Source organism: Pristiophorus japonicus, chromosome 12 (assembly GCF_044704955.1).
Source record: "Pristiophorus japonicus isolate sPriJap1 chromosome 12, sPriJap1.hap1, whole genome shotgun sequence".
Taxonomy (NCBI): domain Eukaryota; kingdom Metazoa; phylum Chordata; class Chondrichthyes; family Pristiophoridae; genus Pristiophorus; species Pristiophorus japonicus.
The window spans coordinates 44,559,681-44,580,553 of record NC_091988.1 but is presented as its reverse complement, the minus strand read 5'-3'; the positions used below and the strand labels follow the sequence as shown (position 1 = coordinate 44,580,553).

The window sequence follows — 20,873 nt, the reverse complement described above, 5'->3', positions numbered from 1 at the left end:
TTTTAAGCAAATGCAGAGGCAGGGAAAGGCAGGAGGGTGTTATGTCTTTAGATGCTCTGATAATGACTCCACGAGGCAATGTGTTGTACTTGAACTCTAGTGACCTTAGTCCTTTATTGATAACTCCAGTGAGGATCACACCTGGTGGCCTGCCTTTTATACTAGGCCAGGCACACCTGTAAAGGTAACCTGCAAGTCTCCCACTGCGGTGCCCTCTGGTGGCACACCTTGTAATAGTACAAGCAGTATTGCCACGGTTCCGCTGCGAGGCCATACTTCCTGTGACAGGTGCAAAATGTCCAGCCCCAGCAGCTAAATTGGAGTTACCATCCCCGAGCGCAATATCGTATGCTTGACTTCCTCTCAGGGGCGGGACAGGGGTGCTAACTGCAGGAATTTTACAGTGCGGTGCGGAGAGGTGCGTAGCGCTGGTGTGATCACAGAGCCCTCCCATTCCATTAACGGGAAGGGCACGCTGCGGACTCTGCACCGGGAAGAGGGGGCCACCACTGCACCACTGGGGAGCAGGGTGCTGTGGCAGCAGCCCGGCACAGATACAGAGTGCCGGGCTGCAATATCGCCGCACAGACCCCGTGATTTCAAGATGGCAAGGCCACAACCGGTTAAGTCACCCATTTTAAAAAATATCGGTATTGCACCTCCCCTTTTTCATCCCGCATGCTGACTGAAGCCCGGTTCGTGACCAGCAAGGAAGGTGCGTACATTGCCCGCGGCAGCCTCACGGGGCGCTACCATATTTTTGCTCGGCGGCATAAATGGGTCGCTACGCATGTTGATGACGTCGTCATTGCCGGTGCAGCGGCCCGGGGCACTACTGGTTAGCCTCCAGGCGCAAACGATTTGAATTTCTCCCCCTTTTTGTCTTATAACATTCCTGCGAAGTGCCTTGGGGCGCATTTATTATGTTAAAGGCGCTATATAAATACAAGTTGTTGTTGGTGCCTGTGCCCATCTTTCCCGCAATTCCATGTTTGAGTCCTCCAATCTGGTTTCTGCACCTGTCACAGTACCGAAACGGCTCTCAGCAAAGTCATTTTGATCACATCCTTTGTGACTGTGACAAAGACAAACTATCCCTCTTCATTCTTCTTGACTTGTCTGCAGCCTTTGACACAATTGACCATTCAATCCTTCTTCAATGCCTCTCAACCGTCATCCAACTGGGTGGGACTGCATTTGCCTGGTTTCATTCTTATCTATCTAATAGTCACCAGAGAATCACCTGCAATGGCTTCACTTCCCGCCCCCGCATCGTTATCTCTGGTGTCCCCCAAGGATCTATCCTTGGCCCCCTCCTATTTCTCATCTACATGTTTCCCCCTTAGTGACATCATCCGGAAACACAGCATTAGTTTCCACATGTACGCCGATGACACCCAGCTCTACCTCACCACCACTTCTCTCGACTGCTCCACGGTCTATAAATTGTCAGACTGCTTATCCGACATCCAGTTCTAGATGAGCAGAAACTTTCTCCAATTGAATATTGGGAAGACCGAAGCCATTCTTTTCGGTCCCCGCCACAATCTCCGTTCCCTGTTCACTGACTCCATCCCTCTCCCCAACTTTTGTCTGAGGCTGAACCAGACTGTTCGCAACCTAGGTGTCATATTTGACCCTGAAATAAACTTTCAACCACATATCCGCAGCATAATTAAGACCACCTATTCCCGCCTCTGTAACATCGCCCGTCTCCGCCCTTGCCTCAGCTCATCCGCTGCTGAAGCCTTCATCCATGCCGTTGTTACCTCTAGACTTGACTATTCCACCCCACATAAACGAGAGGTGATCCAAAACTTGGCTGCCCATGTCCTAACTCGCACCAAGTCCCGCTCACCCATCACCCCTGTGGTCGCTGCCCTATATTGACTTCCGGTTAAGCAACACCTCTTCATCCTTGTTTACAAATCCCTCCATAGCCTTGCCCCCTCCCTATCTCTGTAATCTCCTCCAGCCCCAACCCCCGAGATGTCTGCACTCCTCTAATTCTGCCCTCCTGAGCATCCCTGATTAGAATCGCTCAGCCATCGGTGGCCGTGCCTTCTGTTGCCTGGGCCCCAAACTCTGGAACTCCCTGCCTAAACCTCTCCGCCTCACTTTCCTCCTTCAAGACGCTCCTTAAAACCTACCTCTTTGACCCAAGCCCTGCCGTAATTTCTTCTTATGTGGCTCGGTATCAAATGTATTTGTTTTGTCTTAAAACACTCCTGGGGACGTTTTAAAGGCGTTATGTAATATCCAAGTTGTTCTGCGTGCGTGAGGAATTGGGGAGCTTTGGCGGTGATGTCATCGCGCCGCCGCGCCGGGTTGAGGCCGAGTGACGCGATGACGCCGGGCTGACGGGCGGCCGGACAGCCGGAGTGCGGAAGTGTCCGGGATGGAGCGCACGGGCTCGGAGCGGCCGTCCCTGCAGTTTGCGCCGTTCGGCAGCGCTTTGGACGCGGGTTTCTGGCACGAGCTCACCCGGCGGAAGCTGAATGATTACCGACTGGACGAGAGCCCCCGGAGCATCAGGGGCTATTATTATAACGGTACCATCACTGGGCACTGTCAGGGACAGGCAGGCAAGGGGCTTGGGTATTGTTGTTGGCTTTAGGCTGAGATTTATTCTGTGTGGTGTGTTTTTAAAATATAAAACAAACAGCATGCAGCAAAATAACTCTGTTTTCTTATTGGAAAGGTGATCCTGCTGGACTGCCAACTCGACTAACTTTGGAGTTCAGTGCCTTTGACGTGTGAGTAATTGTACTGCGGGGACATCAGATCATTATTTTGCCAGCATTCATCAGGGATGTTCAAGCGCTTGTCATACTCTTTGATCACTGTCGTGCTACTTAGATGTCATCAATTTTAAATTAAGAGTCTCCCTTGGTGTTACTTTTAATTGTGTCCATTGCTGTTGCTTTCTGAGTATCTGTGAATCACAACACAGCCTTGGTAAAGAGCAGTGGCAGTGTCAATACACAAGCTTCATCGTCATTAAATTGGCCTTGACTGCTAAAACTTAACTCGCTTTAAGAGGGTGTTGTCACTGCCAATAAACTTGCACGGCAGCCTTTTGCTGCTGTTTGTAAACAACTGCATTGAAACGTCACTATAAATAACACACATTCTCCCCGACATTCATTCCTTGATGTGGTAAATTTAACACTGTACAAAATAAATTATTAATCTTTCGCCCCCATCTATGTATCCTCTGAATAAAACCAAGAACTACATCTTTGCAGACAGATTATTGTTACTTTGAAGTATCGTTATAAATACAAGCTTAGAAAGAATGCAGAAAAACTTGCATTTATATAGCATCTTTCACAACCACCAGATGTCTCAAAGTGCTTTACAGCCAATTAAGTACTTTTGGAGTGTCGTAGGAAACATTGTTTAAAATGAGCTGATTAAAATTGGGAATTGTTTTGTTTTTGGTGCATTGGGAATCAAATTGTACTCTGTTACTCCAGAGACCACCAATTCAGTGCTGAAGGCATTACATTCCAGGAGTAGTCTTTGTTATAATGGCTGTTGCTTAACCATCTACAATAACAGAGACAGTTCCAGCTATCCTATCCACGAAGCAACAAAATGCTGGGGGTGAGGCCTTTTTTAATGATGATTAGTTAAATCACTTGTGAAATGTACAATAATTCCACTAATGTATTAATCACGGTTAAACACTGAAAAGTTTACATTTTTAAAAAGTTAAAAAGAATAGAGCACCGTTGGCAGCAAGTCCGTAGTAGTCTTTATGCACTACCTCTAACCCAAATTGGCAACAGCAAATATTAATAGTACTTGGGTCGAATTCATCATTTTGGAATGTGGCTGTGTATGGGCTAACTCAGTTGACTACCCATGCACTTTTAGCACTGCTGGTCTGAAGGTCATTAGAGAAGGTCCATGACCAGACCATTTTGCACATGTGAGGTTGTGCACGTGACTTTGGGAAAAATCGGCATGTACAGTTGCCCATTTTTTATACCACCCCAAGGTAAAAACAGGGCAGAAGCAGCACAGGGGAAGCAGGCATTTCCATTGGAAGTGGATCCACACTATAAAAGGCATGTAAATCTGTCTTTTTGTACAATAAATATCACTGCAACTTAGAAAAGTTTTAACTTGAAATGTGAACATCATAATATGACTTTTTATGATCTTCAGCTCCCAAACTTTGTTCCAGAAGAATGCTGTTTACTGAATATAATATGAAAATAACCACCCCCAACATTTTGAGTTATGTTACTTGGATGTAGTTTGATGCTTTCAGAAGATTCAGCAGGGAAAGCAATTATGTTGCATGCCATAACTGATCGTATCACTTAAGTTAATTATAAATAAATGCCCTACCAATGCTTTGTTAATTCAAGAAATTAATTGTTACATTAAATCAATCCTTTTATTTTAGCCCTCAATTCTAAGTTTCCCCGAAGTTAATACTGGCTTCGTTGAATTGCAAATCATGCGGTTCTGCTGATTGTGAGGGTTTTTGTTTTGTTCTGATTTTGAAATCCCTGCCATTTCAATAAAATGTAATGTGAGGTGGAGCAGCCGTGCTATTACATCACCACAGCCGTTGAATCAATGTGGTCAACCAAAAGGAACTGCAACTGAGATCCTAGCCACTTTAAAAAAATATGTATTTTAGGCAGAAACTCCAAACCATACTCATTTTTCAATTTGTTCTCCCCTAAAGATGTTGATTGCTTGTTGGATTCAATTTTGGAGGCCCTCCGGTAATTTGGCCAGCTCGGTATTTGTGGGCCTTGATCTGCGAGTGCCATTAGGCTGTTTTAGCGAGGGGAGGGGGGTGGGACACTGCAGTTACATCTGATACTATCCTCAGCCAGACCTGCGCACACCAGCAGGAGCCAGTGAATGATGATCACCTGTGTGCACCTTGGTCAGGGGTTGCCTCCCTATCCTAGGGATCCTGTGAACCCTCCGCCAGCCCAGCTCACACCAGGGATAGAATCTGGGATCCTTCTGGTCTATGTGGCTCAGTAACTCACTGGATAAACTTAACCAAACTTAAAATATAATTGATCTTAAAACCTGTTTGTTTGTTTTGAAAGTATGATTAAATACAGTCAAATTTGGGGTATCAGTTACTCTGGTGTGAAATGCACTTATGACATTAATGGCACTTTTCAGCTAGCAAAAAATCACTCGCAAAGTCTACCAGCAGACTCGTATAAACTTCATATTATTGTCTGTATGCCATTCATTAGCATAAAATCTGCAAAAGGGCAGCAAAAATTTGGCAGATGGAGTATAATGTTGGAAAGTGTGAGGTCATGCACTTTGGTAGAAAAAAAATCAAAGAGCAAGTTGTTATTTAAATGGAGAAAGATTGCAAAGTGCTGCAGTACAGCAGGACCTGGGGGTACTTGTGCATGAAACACAAAAGGTTAGTATGCAGGTACAGCAAGTGATCAGGAAGGCCAATGGAATCTTGGCCTTTATTGCAAAGGGGATTGAGTATAAAAGCAGGGAAGTCTTGCTACAGTTGTACAGGGGATTGGTGAGGCCACACCTGGAATACTGCATACAGTTTTGGTTACCATATTTTCGAAAGGATATACTTGCTTTGGAGGCAGTTCAGAGAAGGTTCACAAGGTTGATACCAGAGATGAGGGGGTTGAGTTATGAGGAAAGGTTGAGTAAGTTGGGCCTCTACTCATTGGAATTCAGAAGAATGAGAGATGATCTTATCGAAACGTATAAGATTATGAGGGGGCTTGACAAGGTGGCTGCAGAGAGGATCTTTCCGCTGATAGGGGAGACTAGAACTTGAGGTCATGATCTTAGAATAAGGGGCCGCCCATTTAAAACTGAGATGAGGAGAAATTTCTTCTCTGAGGGTTGTGGATCTGTGGAATTCGTTACCTCAGAGCTGTGGAAGCTGGGACATTGAATAAATTTAAGACAGAAATAGACAGTTTTTTGAATGATAAGGGAATAAGAGGTTATGGAGAACAGGCAGGGAAGCGGACCTGAGTCCATGATCAGATCAGCCGTGATCTTATTAAATGGCACAGCAGGTGCGAGAGGCTGTATAGCATTTTCCTTCTCCTATTTCTTATGTTCTTATATAGTCAAAGTTGCTCAATGGGTTGCTTCAATTTTTCTAGTCAAAAGAAATTTTCAGAAGTACAGTTGAGTTCAGACAAAATAGCATATGCTTGGAACGCTGTTGTTATCAATATTCTCTTTTCTGTTGTCTTGCTCAAAGGGATTTATTTTGAATGTTCACTTAGGAATGCTGTGACCCCACCTCGGTGTTGCCCTGCTTTTGGCTCTTTGTACAATACCAATACATTCCAGTCATTTAAATCCACTGATAAGAAGGCTTTGCTGGAGCAAATGGGAAAGGAGGTGAGTGGCAAAAGGGAGTATTCTTTATTTATAGAGGAAACTGGGTGTTTGTGGTTTGTAAGATATATAAAGTTAAGGAACATCTGTCAGTTTTGCTGGGTTTGCTTACTGTGGTACAAAAACAAAATACTGCAATTGCTGGAATACTGGAAATACTCAGCACGTCAGGCAGCATCTGTCTGTGTGCAGTTCTGGTCACCATATTATAAAAGAGGGTGCAAAAAAAAGATTTACAAGGATAATACCAGAAATGCGAGGATATACGTATCAGGAAAGGAAGAACAGTCTTGGGTCTCTTTTCTCTTGAAAAGAGAAGGCTGAGGGGTGACCTAATAGAGGTCTTTAAAATTGTGAAAAGTTTTGCTGGAGTAGATACAGAGAGAATGTTTCCACTTATGGGGTAGAGCAAAACTAGAGGCCATGAATATAGTCACCAAGATATCAAATAGGGAATTCAAAAGGAACTTCTTTATCCAGAGTATGATGGGAATGTGGAACTTACTACCACAGAAAGTGGTTGAAGCAAATAGTATCGATGCTTTTAAGGGGAGGCTAGATAAGCATAAACCATATGATGGGAAAGGAAATAGAGGGTTATGCTGATAGATTTAGATGAGGAAAGACGGGAAGAGGCTCGAGTGGAGCACAAACGCCGGCATGGACTAGTTGGGCCGAATGGCCTGTTTCTGTGCGGTATATCCTGTGTATTCCTATAAGTATTGCCAGCATTCTCTCTTTATTGCTTACTGTAGTATTGTTTGAGGAGAGTGGTTGCGAGAGTCTAATTGTTGATTCCTTTTTATCCCCCTTTACACTGCAAATACGATCGGTTGATCCACATAAACTTTTTTCACTTAATTTATGTGGTGAGAGGCCTGACCTGGATCACAAGAAGTGATAATTGTGACTGTTTTACCCACAATTAGATTATGTACAGGGCAGATATTGATGCCTTGCATGATATCTGAATGTGACGTGATAGCCTAAAATTAACTCAGATTTGCAGAATTTTCATTAAAAATAATTTGAAGTTAATTAGGAGCTAAGTTAACTCAACCCCACTCTTTGCAGAACTTCAGTTCGCTCCACATTCATTAATCTCAGCAAGTTCAGTGCTCTAACTCCAATACTGAATCTAATGTGATCAGAGTTAATACTTTTTTAAAGAGATCCTTTAAATAGCAACTGCTAGAGAGTAATTGTATCATTAGAGTTAAACCAAGCTAGTTCCTGTATTGGACGCAGTAAATAAAACATGGGCTCAATTTTCCCCAGTGATTTACGCTGTTTTTTTGGCACGCGCTGCTTTTTTTGGTGTAAGTTTAAAAAAAATTAAAGTTTCCCCAAGGAACCTGCGCCAGCGTAACTCAGTTACGATTTTTTTAGGTTAGTTTTTTTTTGCGTCATAGGGACGTAACCTGATGTCTGCACCAGTTTTTGCCAATTATGGAAGTTTGCCCGCCCAAAAATTCTCCTAGGTCGGCGTATGTGACCACTCCCGCAAAACCTTCTGGTGAGTTAAGCAAAAGCAGTTTTTCAGCCAGCGAAGTTTTGGAGGGAATCAAGAAGACTTAAATATGCATAATAAAGATTTAACATTTTTACCTTAACGCAGTAAATGGAAGTTTGATGGAATTCTGTAAGTTTTCATATTTTTTCAACTGTCACGCCACCACCGAACGTCTGCAAACAGGGCTGGAGCGTCGGAGCTTCGGCCGGTAGAATCAGTCCCGCGCCCGGATACAGAGGATCGGCTGCAAAAGAAGCCGGGTGGGGGGGGGAAAGAGATGGGGTCTGTGGAAGGCGATCGGAAGACATCAGAAGCCTGCACTACCCATCAAATCAAGCCCGGGTGGGTGGGGGGCTGTGGAAGGCGATCGGAAGCCATCACAAGACTGCACGACTCATCACTGCACCTGCTCAGACCTGGGTGTGGTCCATACAGACCTGTGGGGAGAGAGAACAAGGAACCTTGTCCTGCCTGCCTGCCAGTTTGAGCTTCTTGTAAATGTAAAATTTAAGCATGGGGGCAATACTGACAATGCCATACCTTGTGCAAACCTTTTGCATGATGGTGCTGCGGAGGAGACAATTGATTCGACGTCATCGCATGAGGAACCTCGGAGCCCATAGGATGATGGGCAGGAGGCCTTACCCACGTCGAATATATTGAGACAGACATTGGTATCTGCACCTGAGTGATGCAGACTGTGTCAGAAGGCTGCTTTCTCGCAAAGAAGTTGTAACTGAGATGTGAGTTAGTAAAAGCAGACCTGCAACCTAGGAATGTCAGGAGGACTGCTTTGTCAGTTGAAGTGAAGGTTACAACTTTCACTTTCATTCTATGCATCCGGATTGTTCCAAGCTACAACTGGGGATGTGTGCGCCATTTCTCAACATGCAACACATGTCTGCATTCGGCAGGTGACTGCTGCACGATATGTCCAGAGGAATGACTACATAAAGTTCCCCATGATTGCCCAGGCAATGCGTGACAGGGCTGTGGGCTTCTCCAAGATTACTGGCCACCCAAAGGTACAGGGCTGCATTGATTGTACCCACACCGCCTTGCGAGCACCTTTAGAGGATTCCGAGATGTACAGAAACAGAAAAGGCTTCCAATCCATTAATGTGCAGCTCGTCTGACGACATGTATCGCATCATGTCAGTCGATGCAAGATACCCTGGGAGCACCCATGATGCGCTCATCCTACGCGAGAGCGCTATATCTGCCATGTTTCAGCAGCAGCAGCCAGAAGGACAGGGCTGGCTAGTAGGAGACAAAGAGTACGGCCTCGCCACCTGGCTCATGACGCCCCTACGCATAATCCAGACGGAAACTGGGAATACAACATGTTGCACATTATGACGCGCAGCATAATAGAGAGGACCATTGGCATCTTGAAACCGTGTTTCCGATGCCTGGACCATTCCGGAGGTTACTTGCTATACTCCCCTGAGATTGTCGATCAGCTCACTGTTTTGTGCTGCATGCTGCATAACTTACCATCATGAGGCAGCAGCAGGGTAGTAGAAGACCCATCTGAGGTGAGAGTGGCTGATGATAATGATGAGGAAGATGCAGATGACGAGGAGGAGGAGGACGGGCCGTCATGCACCTTTAACGATTGCTCGAGCTTTGCGCCAGCAGCTTATCCGTGAACGCTTTGCTGCCAGAAGGCTCAGCGGCAACTCTTCCACATGGACCATGTTTACTGTTTGGACCTGTTCCGTACTGTTGTGTTGTGTTCATGGAACAAATAATGGAAATGATTCAGTTATAATTTAAAATATATTTTATTCAAAAATGTAACAATTATTTATTTGTACTTAACAATTTTAATAAACACATTCTTGTATCAAACTTTAAAGTTTTCACTTAAGATCACTTGCAAACTCTTAAGATCACTTAAAAACTTTTAAAATCACTTACTAACTTTTAAACTTGTAAATTTATATAACTTACAAAAAACTTTTAATTTGAGAACAGTTACAACAATAATAACAACAACAGCAAAAAAAGGCTGAACCCATCTCTCTTCCATCTTATTCTAAGGCTGCCCACTGTGCTTGGTCTTGGTGACCCCACCACCCCTGCCCGCAGGTGGTGACGCAGCGTTTCTCGGGTTGGTACCAAGCTTATTCTTTCGAACATCTTGGGTAATGCGCACTTCCTGATTTGGTGGTGGGGGGTTGGGGCAGGCGGTAATGTGGAAGGCCCGGCTTGGGCCTCTTCAGAGGCTGGTCTGGGGATTGGAGTGGGAGTGGCAGTTGATTCTGTCAATGGGCATGGGTTCTGGGCGTGTTCCCTTATTGCAGCAGCTAACTCCAAAATTCCCTCCCTCATGTGCCCTGACAGTGTCTCAACTACCTGCGACATTCCCTCCCTCACCTGCACCGACATGGTTTCAGCTGACTAAGGTATTCCCTCCTTCATGCTCCCGGACAGCGTTCCCATTTCTCGTGAGAGTGTTGTTGCTTCTCCCGACAATCCTGATACCTCATCACCCATCCCACTGATGGTGTCCATGAGTGATCATGTAAGGTCAATGCTCTCTGCACTCATTGCCATAATTTGAACCACATCTGTTAGATCCTGCACCTAAGGAGAGCATGGTCGAGCTCTCCTTCCCCTCTTCACCCTGGATGTGCCTCGAAGCATCCCAGTAGAACCCACAGCCTTGGACTGTGGGGCCCTGGATGTGCCTCGCTGCACCCCACAGGAATCCCCAGCCTCGGACGGTGGGAAACCGTGGAATGTCCCACCAACACTCAAACCACTACTTGGGGAAGGGCCTAACACCTCAAATGGGCGGCACCTGCACCTCCTCCAAAATGAGTACAGCAGTGAGAACTTCATCCATCTCCTCCCCCTCATGCTCTTGGTCTGCAAGGTGGGATTGGAAGATGTTCTCTTCAGGCTCGTCCTCATCTGAATCTTCTGCATCGTCCGCGTTAGCCTCAAGTTCTGCAAAATATAACAGAACAGACAAATGTTCTCCACAGCATTACTACCAGTTTGGTTAGCCCAATCAATATGTAGATTAAAGTCACCCATGATAACTGCTGTACCTTTATTGCACGCATCCCTTATTTCTTGTTTGATGTTGTCCCCAACCTCACTAAAAGGTTACTGCACAAGATAATAGTTCACGGGTTTGGGGGTAATATATGAGCATGGATAGAGGATTGGCTAATTAACAAAGAACAGAGTTTTGGGATAAATGGTTCATTCTCTGGTTGACAACCAGTAACTAGTGGGGTGCCACAGGGATCAGTGCTGGGACTCCAACTATTTACAATCTATATTAGCGACTTGGAAGAAGGGACTGAGTGTAACATAGCCAAGTTTGCTGACGATACAAAGATGGGAGGAAAAGCAATGTATGAGGAGGACATACAAAATCTGCAAAGGACATAGACAGGCTAAGTGAGTGGGCAAAAATTTGGCAAATGGAGTATAATGTTGAAAAATGTGAGGTCATGCACTTTGGCAGAAAAAAATCCAAGAGCAAGTTATTATTTAAATAGAGAAAGATTGCAAAGTGCCGCAGTACAGCGGGACCTGGGGGTACTTGTGCATGAAACACAAAAGGATAGAATGCAGGTACAGCAAGTGATTAGGAATGCCAATGGTATCTTGGTCTTTATTGTGAAGGCAATGGAGTATAAAAGCAGGGAAGTCTTGCTACAGCTATACAAGGTATTGGTGAGGCCACACCTGGAATACTGCGTGCAGTTTTGGTTTCCATATTTACGAAAGGATATACTTGCTGTGGAGGCAGTTCAGAGAAGGTTCACTAGGTTGATTCTGGGGGATGAGGTGGTTGACTTATGAGGAAAGGTTGCGTAGGTTGGGCCTCTTCTCATTGGAATTCAGAAGAATGAGAGGTGATCTTATCGAAACGTATAAGATTATGCGGGAGCTTGACAAGGTAGAAGCAGAGAGGGTGTTTCCACTTATGCGGGAGACTAGAACTAGAGGGCATGATCTTAGAATAAAGGGCCGCCCATTTAAAACAGAGATGAGGAGAAATTTCTTCTTATAGGCTTGTAAATCTGTGGAGCTCGCTGCCTTAGAGAGCTGTGGAAGCTGGGACATTGAATAAATTTAAGACAGAAATAGACAGTTTCTTAAACGATAAGGGGTTATGGGGACCGGGCGGGGAAGGGGAGCTCAGTCCATGATCAAATCAGCCATAATCTTATTGAAAGCCGGAGCAGGCTCGAGGGGCCGTATGGCCTACTCCTGTTTCTATTTCTTGTACTCTTATATCCTATGTAATCCTATGTAATTTTCACTTTTATAATGAGTTATAATAGAAACAGCCCATTTGACTCATCAAGGGCTCAATTTTCCACAAGCCTGTTTTCTAGCGTACTTACCCGAATTGCGCCGCTGCATTACTTCAGGAGGAGCTCCAGAAAAAAATCTTCGTACTTTCGCTGTTTGGCCTCTACTCTGCAGCCGCGCAACATGGCCAGTCATCTCAAGGGGTGGAGCCTGCTTTCTGCGCTGCAAAAATGTACCGGGATGGCTGCACATGCGCGATGGAAAAAAGTGACGTTCCTGACGTCTCTGAAATGGCCATGCATGCGCAGTCGTGCTTCGAGTTGACAATTGGCCATTAACCCCACACCAGAGATTAGATGGGCTTAAGTCCACAAGAGGAAGGTATTTACTTATTTAATAATTGATATTTGTTCTTGCATTGAGTACCTTTCTTCCCCCCCCCCACCGCTCCGTTGACTTGCCGCCCCGGTGGCCCCTGATGCTGTCCAGTTCGCTCCCTCCCTCCCCAAGCCCAGGCCGAGTGGCCTCTATTTAATATTGCTAAAGCTTGGTTGGTTTATATAATACGTGTTGGTTTAGTATGTAGAGTGCTACATAGTTTCAGAGTTCCTTTTTTTTCTCAACTGGTCCCCAATGTTTCGTTTGAACTGGAATCCTAATCTTTTCAGGGGTCTTTTGTAAAGCTGCATATGTTTTTCCCTACACGTTTTGCTTGATGCATAATCCCATGGTTTCCCTTTATCTGCTGGACTGTTCAATCTCGTTCTTTTTGTAGTTATGTTGTAGCCTTCTGTCTTCAGCCTCCTGGTCTGCCCCCTCACCCCTAGCCCAAGCCGAGTGGTCTCCTCCCTTCGGTCAAAGGCTGCCCCCCATCCCTCTTTTGCCCCCCCACCCCTCGCTTCCCCCCCCCCCCACCCCTCGCTTCCCCCCCCCACCCCACCCCTCGCTTCCCCCTCCCCCACCCCTCGCTTCCCCCCCCACCCCTCGCTTCCCCCCCCCAGCCCTCGCCTTCCCCCCCAGCCCTCGCCTTCCCCCCCAGCCCTCGCCTTCCCCCCCAGCCCTCGCCTTCCCCCCCAGCCCTCGCCTTCCCCCCCAGCCCTCGCCTTCCCCCCCAGCCCTCGCCTTCCCCCCCAGCCCTCGCCTTCCCCCCCAGCCCTCGCCTTCCCCCCCAGCCCTCGCCTTCCCCCCCAGCCCTCGCCTTCCCCCCCAGCCCTCGCCTTCCCCCCCAGCCCTCGCCTTCCCCCCCAGCCCTCGCCTTCCCCCCCAGCCCTCGCCTTCCCCCCCAGCCCTCGCCTTCCCCCCCAGCCCTCGCCTTCCCCCCCAGCCCTCGCCTTCCCCCCCAGCCCTCGCCTTCCCCCCCAGCCCTCGCCTTCCCCCCAGCCCTCGCCTTCCCCCCCAGCCCTCGCCTTCCCCCCCAGCCCTCGCCTTCCCCCCCAGCCCTCGCCTTCCCCCCCAGCCCTCGCCTTCCCCCCCAGCCCTCGCCTTCCCCCCCAGCCCTCGCCTTCCCCCCCAGCCCTCGCCTTCCCCCCCAGCCCTCGCCTTCCCCCCCAGCCCTCGCCTTCCCCCCCCAGCCCTCGCCTTCCCCCCCAGCCCTCGCCTTCCCCCCCCAGCCCTCGCCTTCCCCCCCAGCCCTCGCCTTCCCCCCCCAGCCCTCGCCTTCCCCCCCCAGCCCTCGCCTTCCCCCCCCAGCCCTCGCCTTCCCCCCCCAGCCCTCGCCTTCCCCCCCAGCCCTCGCCTTCCCCCCCCAGCCCTCGCCTTCCCCCCCCAGCCCTCGCCTTCCCCCCCCAGCCCTCGCCTTCCCCCCCAGCCCTCGCCTTCCCCCCAGCCTCGCCTTCCCCCCCCAGCCCTCGCCTTCCCCCCCCCAGCCCTCGCCTTCCCCCCCCAGCCCTCGCCTTCCCCCCCAGCCCTCGCCTTCCCCCCCCAGCCCTCGCCTTCCCCCCCAGCCCTCGCCTTCCCCCCCAGCCCTCGCCTTCCCCCCAGCCCTCGCCTTCCCCCCCCCAGCCCTCGCCTTCCCCCCCCAGCCCTCGCCTTCCCCCCCAGCCCTCGCCTTCCCCCCCAGCCCTCGCCTTCCCCCCCCAGCCCTCGCCTTCCCCCCCCAGCCCTCGCCTTCCCCCCCAGCCCTCGCCTTCCCCCCCAGCCCTCGCCTTCCCCCCCAGCCCTCGCCTTCCCCCCCCAGCCCTCGCCTTCCCCCCAGCCCTCGCCTTCCCCCCCCAGCCCTCGCCTTCCCCCCCAGCCCTCGCCTTCCCCCCCCAGCCCTCGCCTTCCCCCCCAGCCCTCGCCTTCCCCCCCCAGCCCTCGCCTTCCCCCCCCAGCCCTCGCCTTCCCCCACCGCCTCGCCCCCCCAGCCCTCGCCTTCCCCCCCAGCCCTCGCCTTCCCCCCCCAGCCCTCGCCTTCCCCCCCCAGCCTCGCCTTCCCCCCCAGCCCTCGCCTTCCCCCCCAGCCTCGCCTTCCCCCCCCAGCCCTCGCCTTCCCCCCCCAGCCCTCGCCTTCCCCCCCCAGCCCTCGCCTTCCCCCCCCCAGCCCTCGCCTTCCCCCCCCAGCCCTCGCCTTCCCCCCCCAGCCCTCGCCTTCCCCCCCCAGCCCTCGCCTTCCCCCCCCAGCCCTCGCCTTCCCCCCCAGCCCTCGCCTTCCCCCCCAGCCCTCGCCTTCCCCCCCCAGCCCTCGCCTTCCCCCCCCAGCCCTCGCCTTCCCCCCCCAGCCCTCGCCTTCCCCCCAGCCCTCGCCTTCCCCCCCCAGCCCTCGCCTTCCCCCCCCAGCCCTCGCCTTCCCCCCCCAGCCCTCGCCTTCCCCCCCAGCCCTCGCCTTCCCCCCCCAGCCCTCGCCTTCCCCCCCCAGCCCTCGCCTTCCCCCCCAGCCCTCGCCTTCCCCCCCCAGCCCTCGCCTTCCCCCCCCAGCCCTCGCCTTCCCCCCCCCAGCCCTCGCCTTCCCCCCCCAGCCCTCGCCTTCCCCCCCCAGCCCTCGCCTTCCCCCCCCAGCCCTCGCCTTCCCCCCCCAGCCCTCGCCTTCCCCCCCAGCCCTCGCCTTCCCCCCCCAGCCCTCGCCTTCCCCCCCCAGCCCTCGCCTTCCCCCCCCAGCCCTCGCCTTCCCCCCCCAGCCCTCGCCTTCCCCCCCCCAGCCCTCGCCTTCCCCCCCCAGCCCTCGCCTTCCCCACCCAGCCCTCGCCTTCCCCCCCAGCCCTCGCCTTCCCCCCCACCTTCCCCCCAGCCCTCGCCTTCCCCCCCCCAGCCCTCGCCTTCCCCCCCCAGCCCTCGCCTTCCCCCCCCAGCCCTCGCCTTCCCCCCAGCCCTCGCCTCCCCCCGCCCTCGCCTTCCCCCCCCAGCCCTCGCCTTCCCCCCCCAGCCCTCGCCTTCCCCCCCCCAGCCCTCGCCTTCCCCCCCCAGCCCTCGCCTTCCCCCCCCAGCCCTCGCCTTCCCCCCCCAGCCCTCGCCTTCCCCCCCCAGCCCTCGCCTTCCCCCCCAGCCCTCGCCTTCCCCCCCCAGCCCTCGCCTTCCCCCCCCAGCCCTCGCCTTCCCCCCCCAGCCCTCGCCTTCCCCCCCAGCCCTCGCCTTCCCCCCCAGCCCTCGCCTTCCCCCCCAGCCCTCGCCTTCCCCCCCAGCCCTCGCCTTCCCCCCCAGCCCTCGCCTTCCCCCCCAGCCCTCGCCTTCCCCCCCCAGCCCTCGCCTTCCCCCCCCCAGCCCTCGCCTTCCCCCCCCAGCCCCGCCTTCCCCCCCCAGCCCTCGCCTTCCCCCCCAGCCCTCGCCTTCCCACCCCCAGCCCTCGCCTTCCCCCCCCAGCCCTCGCCTTCCCCCCCAGCCCTCGCCTTCCCCCCCCAGCCCTCGCCTTCCCCCCCCAGCCCTCGCCTTCCCCCCCCAGCCCTCGCCTTCCCCCCCAGCCCTCGCCTTCCCCCCCAGCCCTCGCCTTCCCCCCCCAGCCCTCGCCTTCCCCCCCCAGCCCTCGCCTTCCCCCCCCAGCCCTCGCCTTCCCCCCCCAGCCCTCGCCTTCCCCCCCCAGCCCTCGCCTTCCCCCCCAGCCCTCGCCTTCCCCCCCAGCCCTCGCCTTCCCCCCCCAGCCCTCGCCTTCCCCCCCCAGCCCTCGCCTTCCCCCCCAGCCCTCGCCTTCCCCCCCCAGCCCTCGCCTTCCCCCCCCAGCCCTCGCCTTCCCCCCCAGCCCTCGCCTTCCCCCCCCAGCCCTCGCCTTCCCCCCCCAGCCCTCGCCTTCCCCCCCCAGCCCTCGCCTTCCCCCCCCAGCCCTCGCCTTCCCCCCCCAGCCCTCGCCTTCCCCCCCAGCCCTCGCCTTCCCCCCCCAGCCCTCGCCTTCCCCCCCCAGCCCTCGCCTTCCCCCCCAGCCCTCGCCTTCCCCCCAGCCCTCGCCTTCCCCCCAGCCCTCGCCTTCCCCCCCCAGCCCTCGCCTTCCCCCCCAGCCCTCGCCTTCCCCCCCAGCCCTCGCCTTCCCCCCCCAGCCCTCGCCTTCCCCCCCCAGCCCTCGCCTTCCCCCCCAGCCTCGCCTTCCCCCCCCAGCCCTCGCCTTCCCCCCCCAGCCCTCGCCTTCCCCCCCAGCCCTCGCCTTCCCCCCCCAGCCCTCGCCTTCCCCCCCCAGCCCTCGCCTTCCCCCCCCAGCCCTCGCCTTCCCCCCCCAGCCCTCGCCTTCCCCCCCCAGCCCTCGCCTTCCCCCCCCAGCCCTCGCCTTCCCCCCCCAGCCCTCGCCTTCCCCCCCCAGCCTCGCCTTCCCCCCCCAGCCCTCGCCTTCCCCCCAGCCCTCGCTTCCCCCCCAGCCCTCGCCTTCCCCCCCAGCCCTCGCCTTCCCCCCCCAGCCCTCGCCTTCCCCCCCAGCCCTCGCCTTCCCCCCCCAGCCCTGCCTCCCCCCCAGCCCCTCGCCTCCCCCCCCAGCCCTCGCCTTCCCCCCCAGCCCTCGCCTTCCCCCCCAGCCCTCGCCTTCCCCCCCAGCCCTCGCCTTCCCCCCCCAGCCCTCGCCTTCCCCCCAGCCCTCGCCTTCCCCCCCCCAGCCCTCGCCTTCCCCCCCCAGCCCTCGCCTTCCCCCCCCAGCCCTCGCCTTCCCCCCCCAGCCCTCGCCTTCCCCCCCAGCCCTCGCCTTCCCCCCCCAGCCCTCGCCTTCCCCCCAGCCCTCGCCTTCCCCCCCCAGCCCTCGCCTTCCCCCCCCAGCCCTCGCCTTCCCCCCCAGCCCTCGCCTTCCCCCCCCAGCCCTCGCCTTCCCCACCCCCAGCCCTCGCCTTCCCCCCCAGCCCTCGCCTTCCCCCCCAGCCCTCGCCTTCCCCCCCAGCCCTCGCCTTCCCCCCCCAGCCCTCGCCTTCCCCCCCCAGCCCTCGCCTTCCCCCCCCAGCCCTCGCCTTCCCCCCCCAGCCCTCGCCTTCCCCCCCCAGCCCTCGCCTTCCCCCCCAGCCCTCGCCTTCCCCCCCAGCCCTCGCCTTCCCCCCCCAGCCCTCGCCTTCCCCCCCCAGCCCTCGCCTTCCCCCCCCAGCCCTCGCCTTCCCCCCAGCCCTCGCCTTCCCCCCAGCCCTCGCCTTCCCCCCCCCAGCCCTCGCCTTCCCCCCCAGCCCTCGCCTTCCCCCCCAGCCCTCGCCTTCCCCCCCCAGCCCTCGCCTTCCCCCCCCAGCCCTCGCCTTCCCCCCCCAGCCCTCGCCTTCCCCCCCAGCCCTCGCCTTCCCCCCCCAGCCCTCGCCTTCCCCCCCCAGCCCTCGCCTTCCCCCCCAGCCCTCGCCTTCCCCCCCCAGCCCTCGCCTTCCCCCCCCAGCCCTCGCCTTCCCCCCCCAGCCCTCGCCTTCCCCCCCCAGCCCTCGCCTTCCCCCCCCAGCCCTCGCCTTCCCCCCCCAGCCCTCGCCTTCCCCCCCCCAGCCCTCGCCTTCCCCCCCCAGCCCTCGCCTTCCCCCCCAGCCCTCGCCTTCCCCCCCCAGCCCCTCGCCTTCCCCCCCCAGCCCTCGCCCTTCCCCCCCCAGCCCTCCCCTTCCCCCCCCAGCCCTCGCCTTCCCCCCCAGCCCTCGCCTTCCCCCCCAGCCCTCGCCTTCCCCCCCCCAGCCCTCGCCTTCCCCCCCCAGCCCTCGCCTTCCCCCCCCAGCCCCTCGCCTTCCCCCCCAGCCCTCGCCTTCCCCCCCCAGCCCTCGCCTTCCCCCCCCAGCCCTCGCCTTCCCCCCCCAGCCCTCGCCTTCCCCCCAGCCCTCGCCTTCCCCCCCCAGCCCTCGCCTTCCCCCCCAGCCTCGCCTTCCCCCCCCAGCCCTCGCCTTCCCCCCCCAGCCCTCGCCTTCCCCCCCCAGCCCTCGCCTTCCCCCCCCCAGCCCTCGCCTTCCCCCCCCAGCCCTCGCCTTCCCCCCCCCCCCCAGCCCTCGCCTTCCCCCCCAGCCTCGCCTTCCCCCCCCAGCCCTCGCCTTCCCCCCCCAGCCCTCGCCTTCCCCCCCCCAGCCCTCGCCTTCCCCCCCCAGCCCTCGCCTTCCCCCCCCAGCCCTCGCCTTCCCCCCCCAGCCCTCGCCTTCCCCCCCAGCCTCGCCTTCCCCCCCAGCCCACCCGCCTTCCCCCCCCAGCCCTCGCCTTCCCCCCCCAGCCCTCGCCTTCCCCCCCCAGCCCTCGCCTTCCCCCCCCAGCCCTCGCCTTCCCCCCCAGCCCTCGCCTTCCCCCCCCAGCCCTCGCCTTCCCCCCCAGCCCTCGCCTTCCCCCCCCAGCCCTCGCCTTCCCCCCCCAGCCCTCGCCTTCCCCCCCCAGCCCTCGCCTTCCCCCCCCAGCCCTCGCCTTCCCCCCCAGCCCTCGCCTTCCCCCCCAGCCCTCGCCTTCCCCCACCCAGCCCTCGCCTTCCCCCCCCAGCCCTCGCCTTCCCCCCCCAGCCCTCGCCTTCCCCCCCAGCCCTCGCCTTCCCCCCCCAGCCCTCGCCTTCCCCCCCCAGCCCTCGCCTTCCCCCCCAGCCCTCGCCTTCCCCCCCAGCCCTCGCCTTCCCCCCAGCCCTCGCCCCCAGCCCTCGCCTTCCCCCCCCCAGCCCTCGCCTTCCCCCCCCAGCCCTCGCCTTCCCCCCCCAGCCCTCGCCTTCCCCCCCCAGCCCTCGCCTTCCCCCCCCAGCCCTCGCCTTCCCCCCCAGCCCCTCGCCTTCCCCCCCCAGCCCTCGCCTTCCCCCCCCAGCCCTCGCCTTCCCCCCCAGCCCTCGCCTTCCCCCCCAGCCCTCGCCTTCCCCCCCCAGCCCTCGCCTTCCCCCCCCAGCCCTCGCCTTCCCCCCCAGCCCTCGCCTTCCCCCCCCAGCCCTCGCCTTCCCCCCCCCAGCCCTCGCCTTCCCCCCCAGCCCCTCGCCTTCCCCCCCCAGCCCTCGCCTTCCCCCCCAGCCCTCGCCTTCCCCCCCCAGCCCTCGCCTTCCCCCCCCAGCCCTCGCCTTCCCCCCCAGCCCTCGCCTTCCCCCCAGCCCCTCGCCTTCCCCCCCAGCCCTCGCCTTCCCCCCCCAGCCCTCGCCTTCCCCCCCCAGCCCTCGCCTTCCCCCCCAGCCCTCGCCTTCCCCCCCCAGCCCTCGCCTTCCCCCCCCAGCCCTCGCCTTCCCCCCCCAGCCCTCGCCTTCCCCCCCAGCCTCGCCTTCCCCCCCCAGCCCTCGCCTTCCCCCCCAGCCCTCGCCTTCCCCCCCCAGCCCTCGCCTTCCCCCCCCAGCCCTCGCCTTCCCCCCCCAGCCCTCGCCTTCCCCCCCCAGCCCTCGCCTTCCCCCCAGCCCTCGCCTTCCCCCCAGCCTCGCCTTCCCCCCCAGCCCTCGCCTTCCCCCCCCAGCCCTCGCCTTCCCCCCCAGCCCTCGCCTTCCCCCCCCAGCCCTCGCCTTCCCCCCCAGCCTCGCCTTCCCCCCCAGCCCTCGCCTTCCCCCCCAGCCCTCGCCTTCCCCCCCAGCCCTCGCCTTCCCCCCCCAGCCCTCGCCTTCCCCCCCCAGCCCTCGCCTTCCCCCCCCAGCCCTCGCCTTCCCCCCCAGCCCTCCTCCCCCCAGCCCTCGCCTTCCCCCCAGCCCTCGCCTTCCCCCCCCAGCCCTCGCCTTCCCCCCCCAGCCCTCGCCTTCCCCCCCCAGCCCTCGCCTTCCCCCCCCAGCCCTCGCCTTCCCCCCCCAGCCCTCGCCTTCCCCCCCCAGCCTCGCCTTCCCCCCCAGCCCTCGCCTTCCCCCCCAGCCCTCGCCTTCCCCCCCAGCCCTCGCCTTCCCCCCCAGCCCTCGCCCTTCCCCCCCAGCCCTCGCCTTCCCCCCCAGCCGCCTTCCCCCCCCAGCCCTCGCCTTCCCCCCCAGCCCTCGCCTTCCCCCCAGCCTCGCCTTCCCCCCCAGCCCTCGCCTTCCCCCCCCAGCCCTCGCCTTCCCCCCCAGCCCTCGCCTTCCCCCCCAGCCCTCGCCTTCCCCCCCAGCCCTCGCCTTCCCCCCCAGCCCTCGCCTTCCCCCCCAGCCCTCGCCTTCCCCCCCCAGCCCTCGCCTTCCCCCCCCAGCCCTCGCCTTCCCCCCCCAGCCCTCGCCTTCCCCCCCCAGCCCTCGCCTTCCCCCCCCAGCCCTCGCCTTCCCCCCCAGCCCTCGCCTTCCCCCCCCAGCCCTCGCCTTCCCCCCCCAGCCCTCCCTTCCCCCCCCCAGCCCTCGCCTTCCCCCCCCAGCCCTCGCCTTCCCCCCCAGCCCTCGCCTTCCCCCCCAGCCCTCGCCTTCCCCCCCAGCCCCCCTCGCCTACCCCTCCCTCCTCCCGGGCCCGCCTTCCTCCCCCCAGCCCTCGCCTACCCCCCA

At 58.0% G+C, this 20,873-nt stretch overlaps 1 protein-coding gene across 2 annotated transcripts in view; it reads left to right on the top strand.

The window, feature by feature from the left end:
* Nucleotides 1-2,367: 2,367 nt before the first annotated feature.
* atg7 (ATG7 autophagy related 7 homolog (S. cerevisiae)) overlaps nucleotides 2,368-20,873 on the top strand; it is a 238,253-nt gene continuing 219,747 nt past the window's right edge. For both annotated transcript variants that reach the window (XR_011596050.1, XM_070895377.1), the window contains exons 1-3: nucleotides 2,368-2,552; nucleotides 2,702-2,756; nucleotides 6,273-6,390. Coding sequence is in view for 1 of the 2 variants with exons in the window: in XM_070895377.1 (XP_070751478.1) it covers nucleotides 2,399-2,552; nucleotides 2,702-2,756; nucleotides 6,273-6,390 (327 nt within the window). In the remaining variant the exon portion in view is untranslated. The remainder of the gene's footprint in view (nucleotides 2,553-2,701; nucleotides 2,757-6,272; nucleotides 6,391-20,873) is intronic.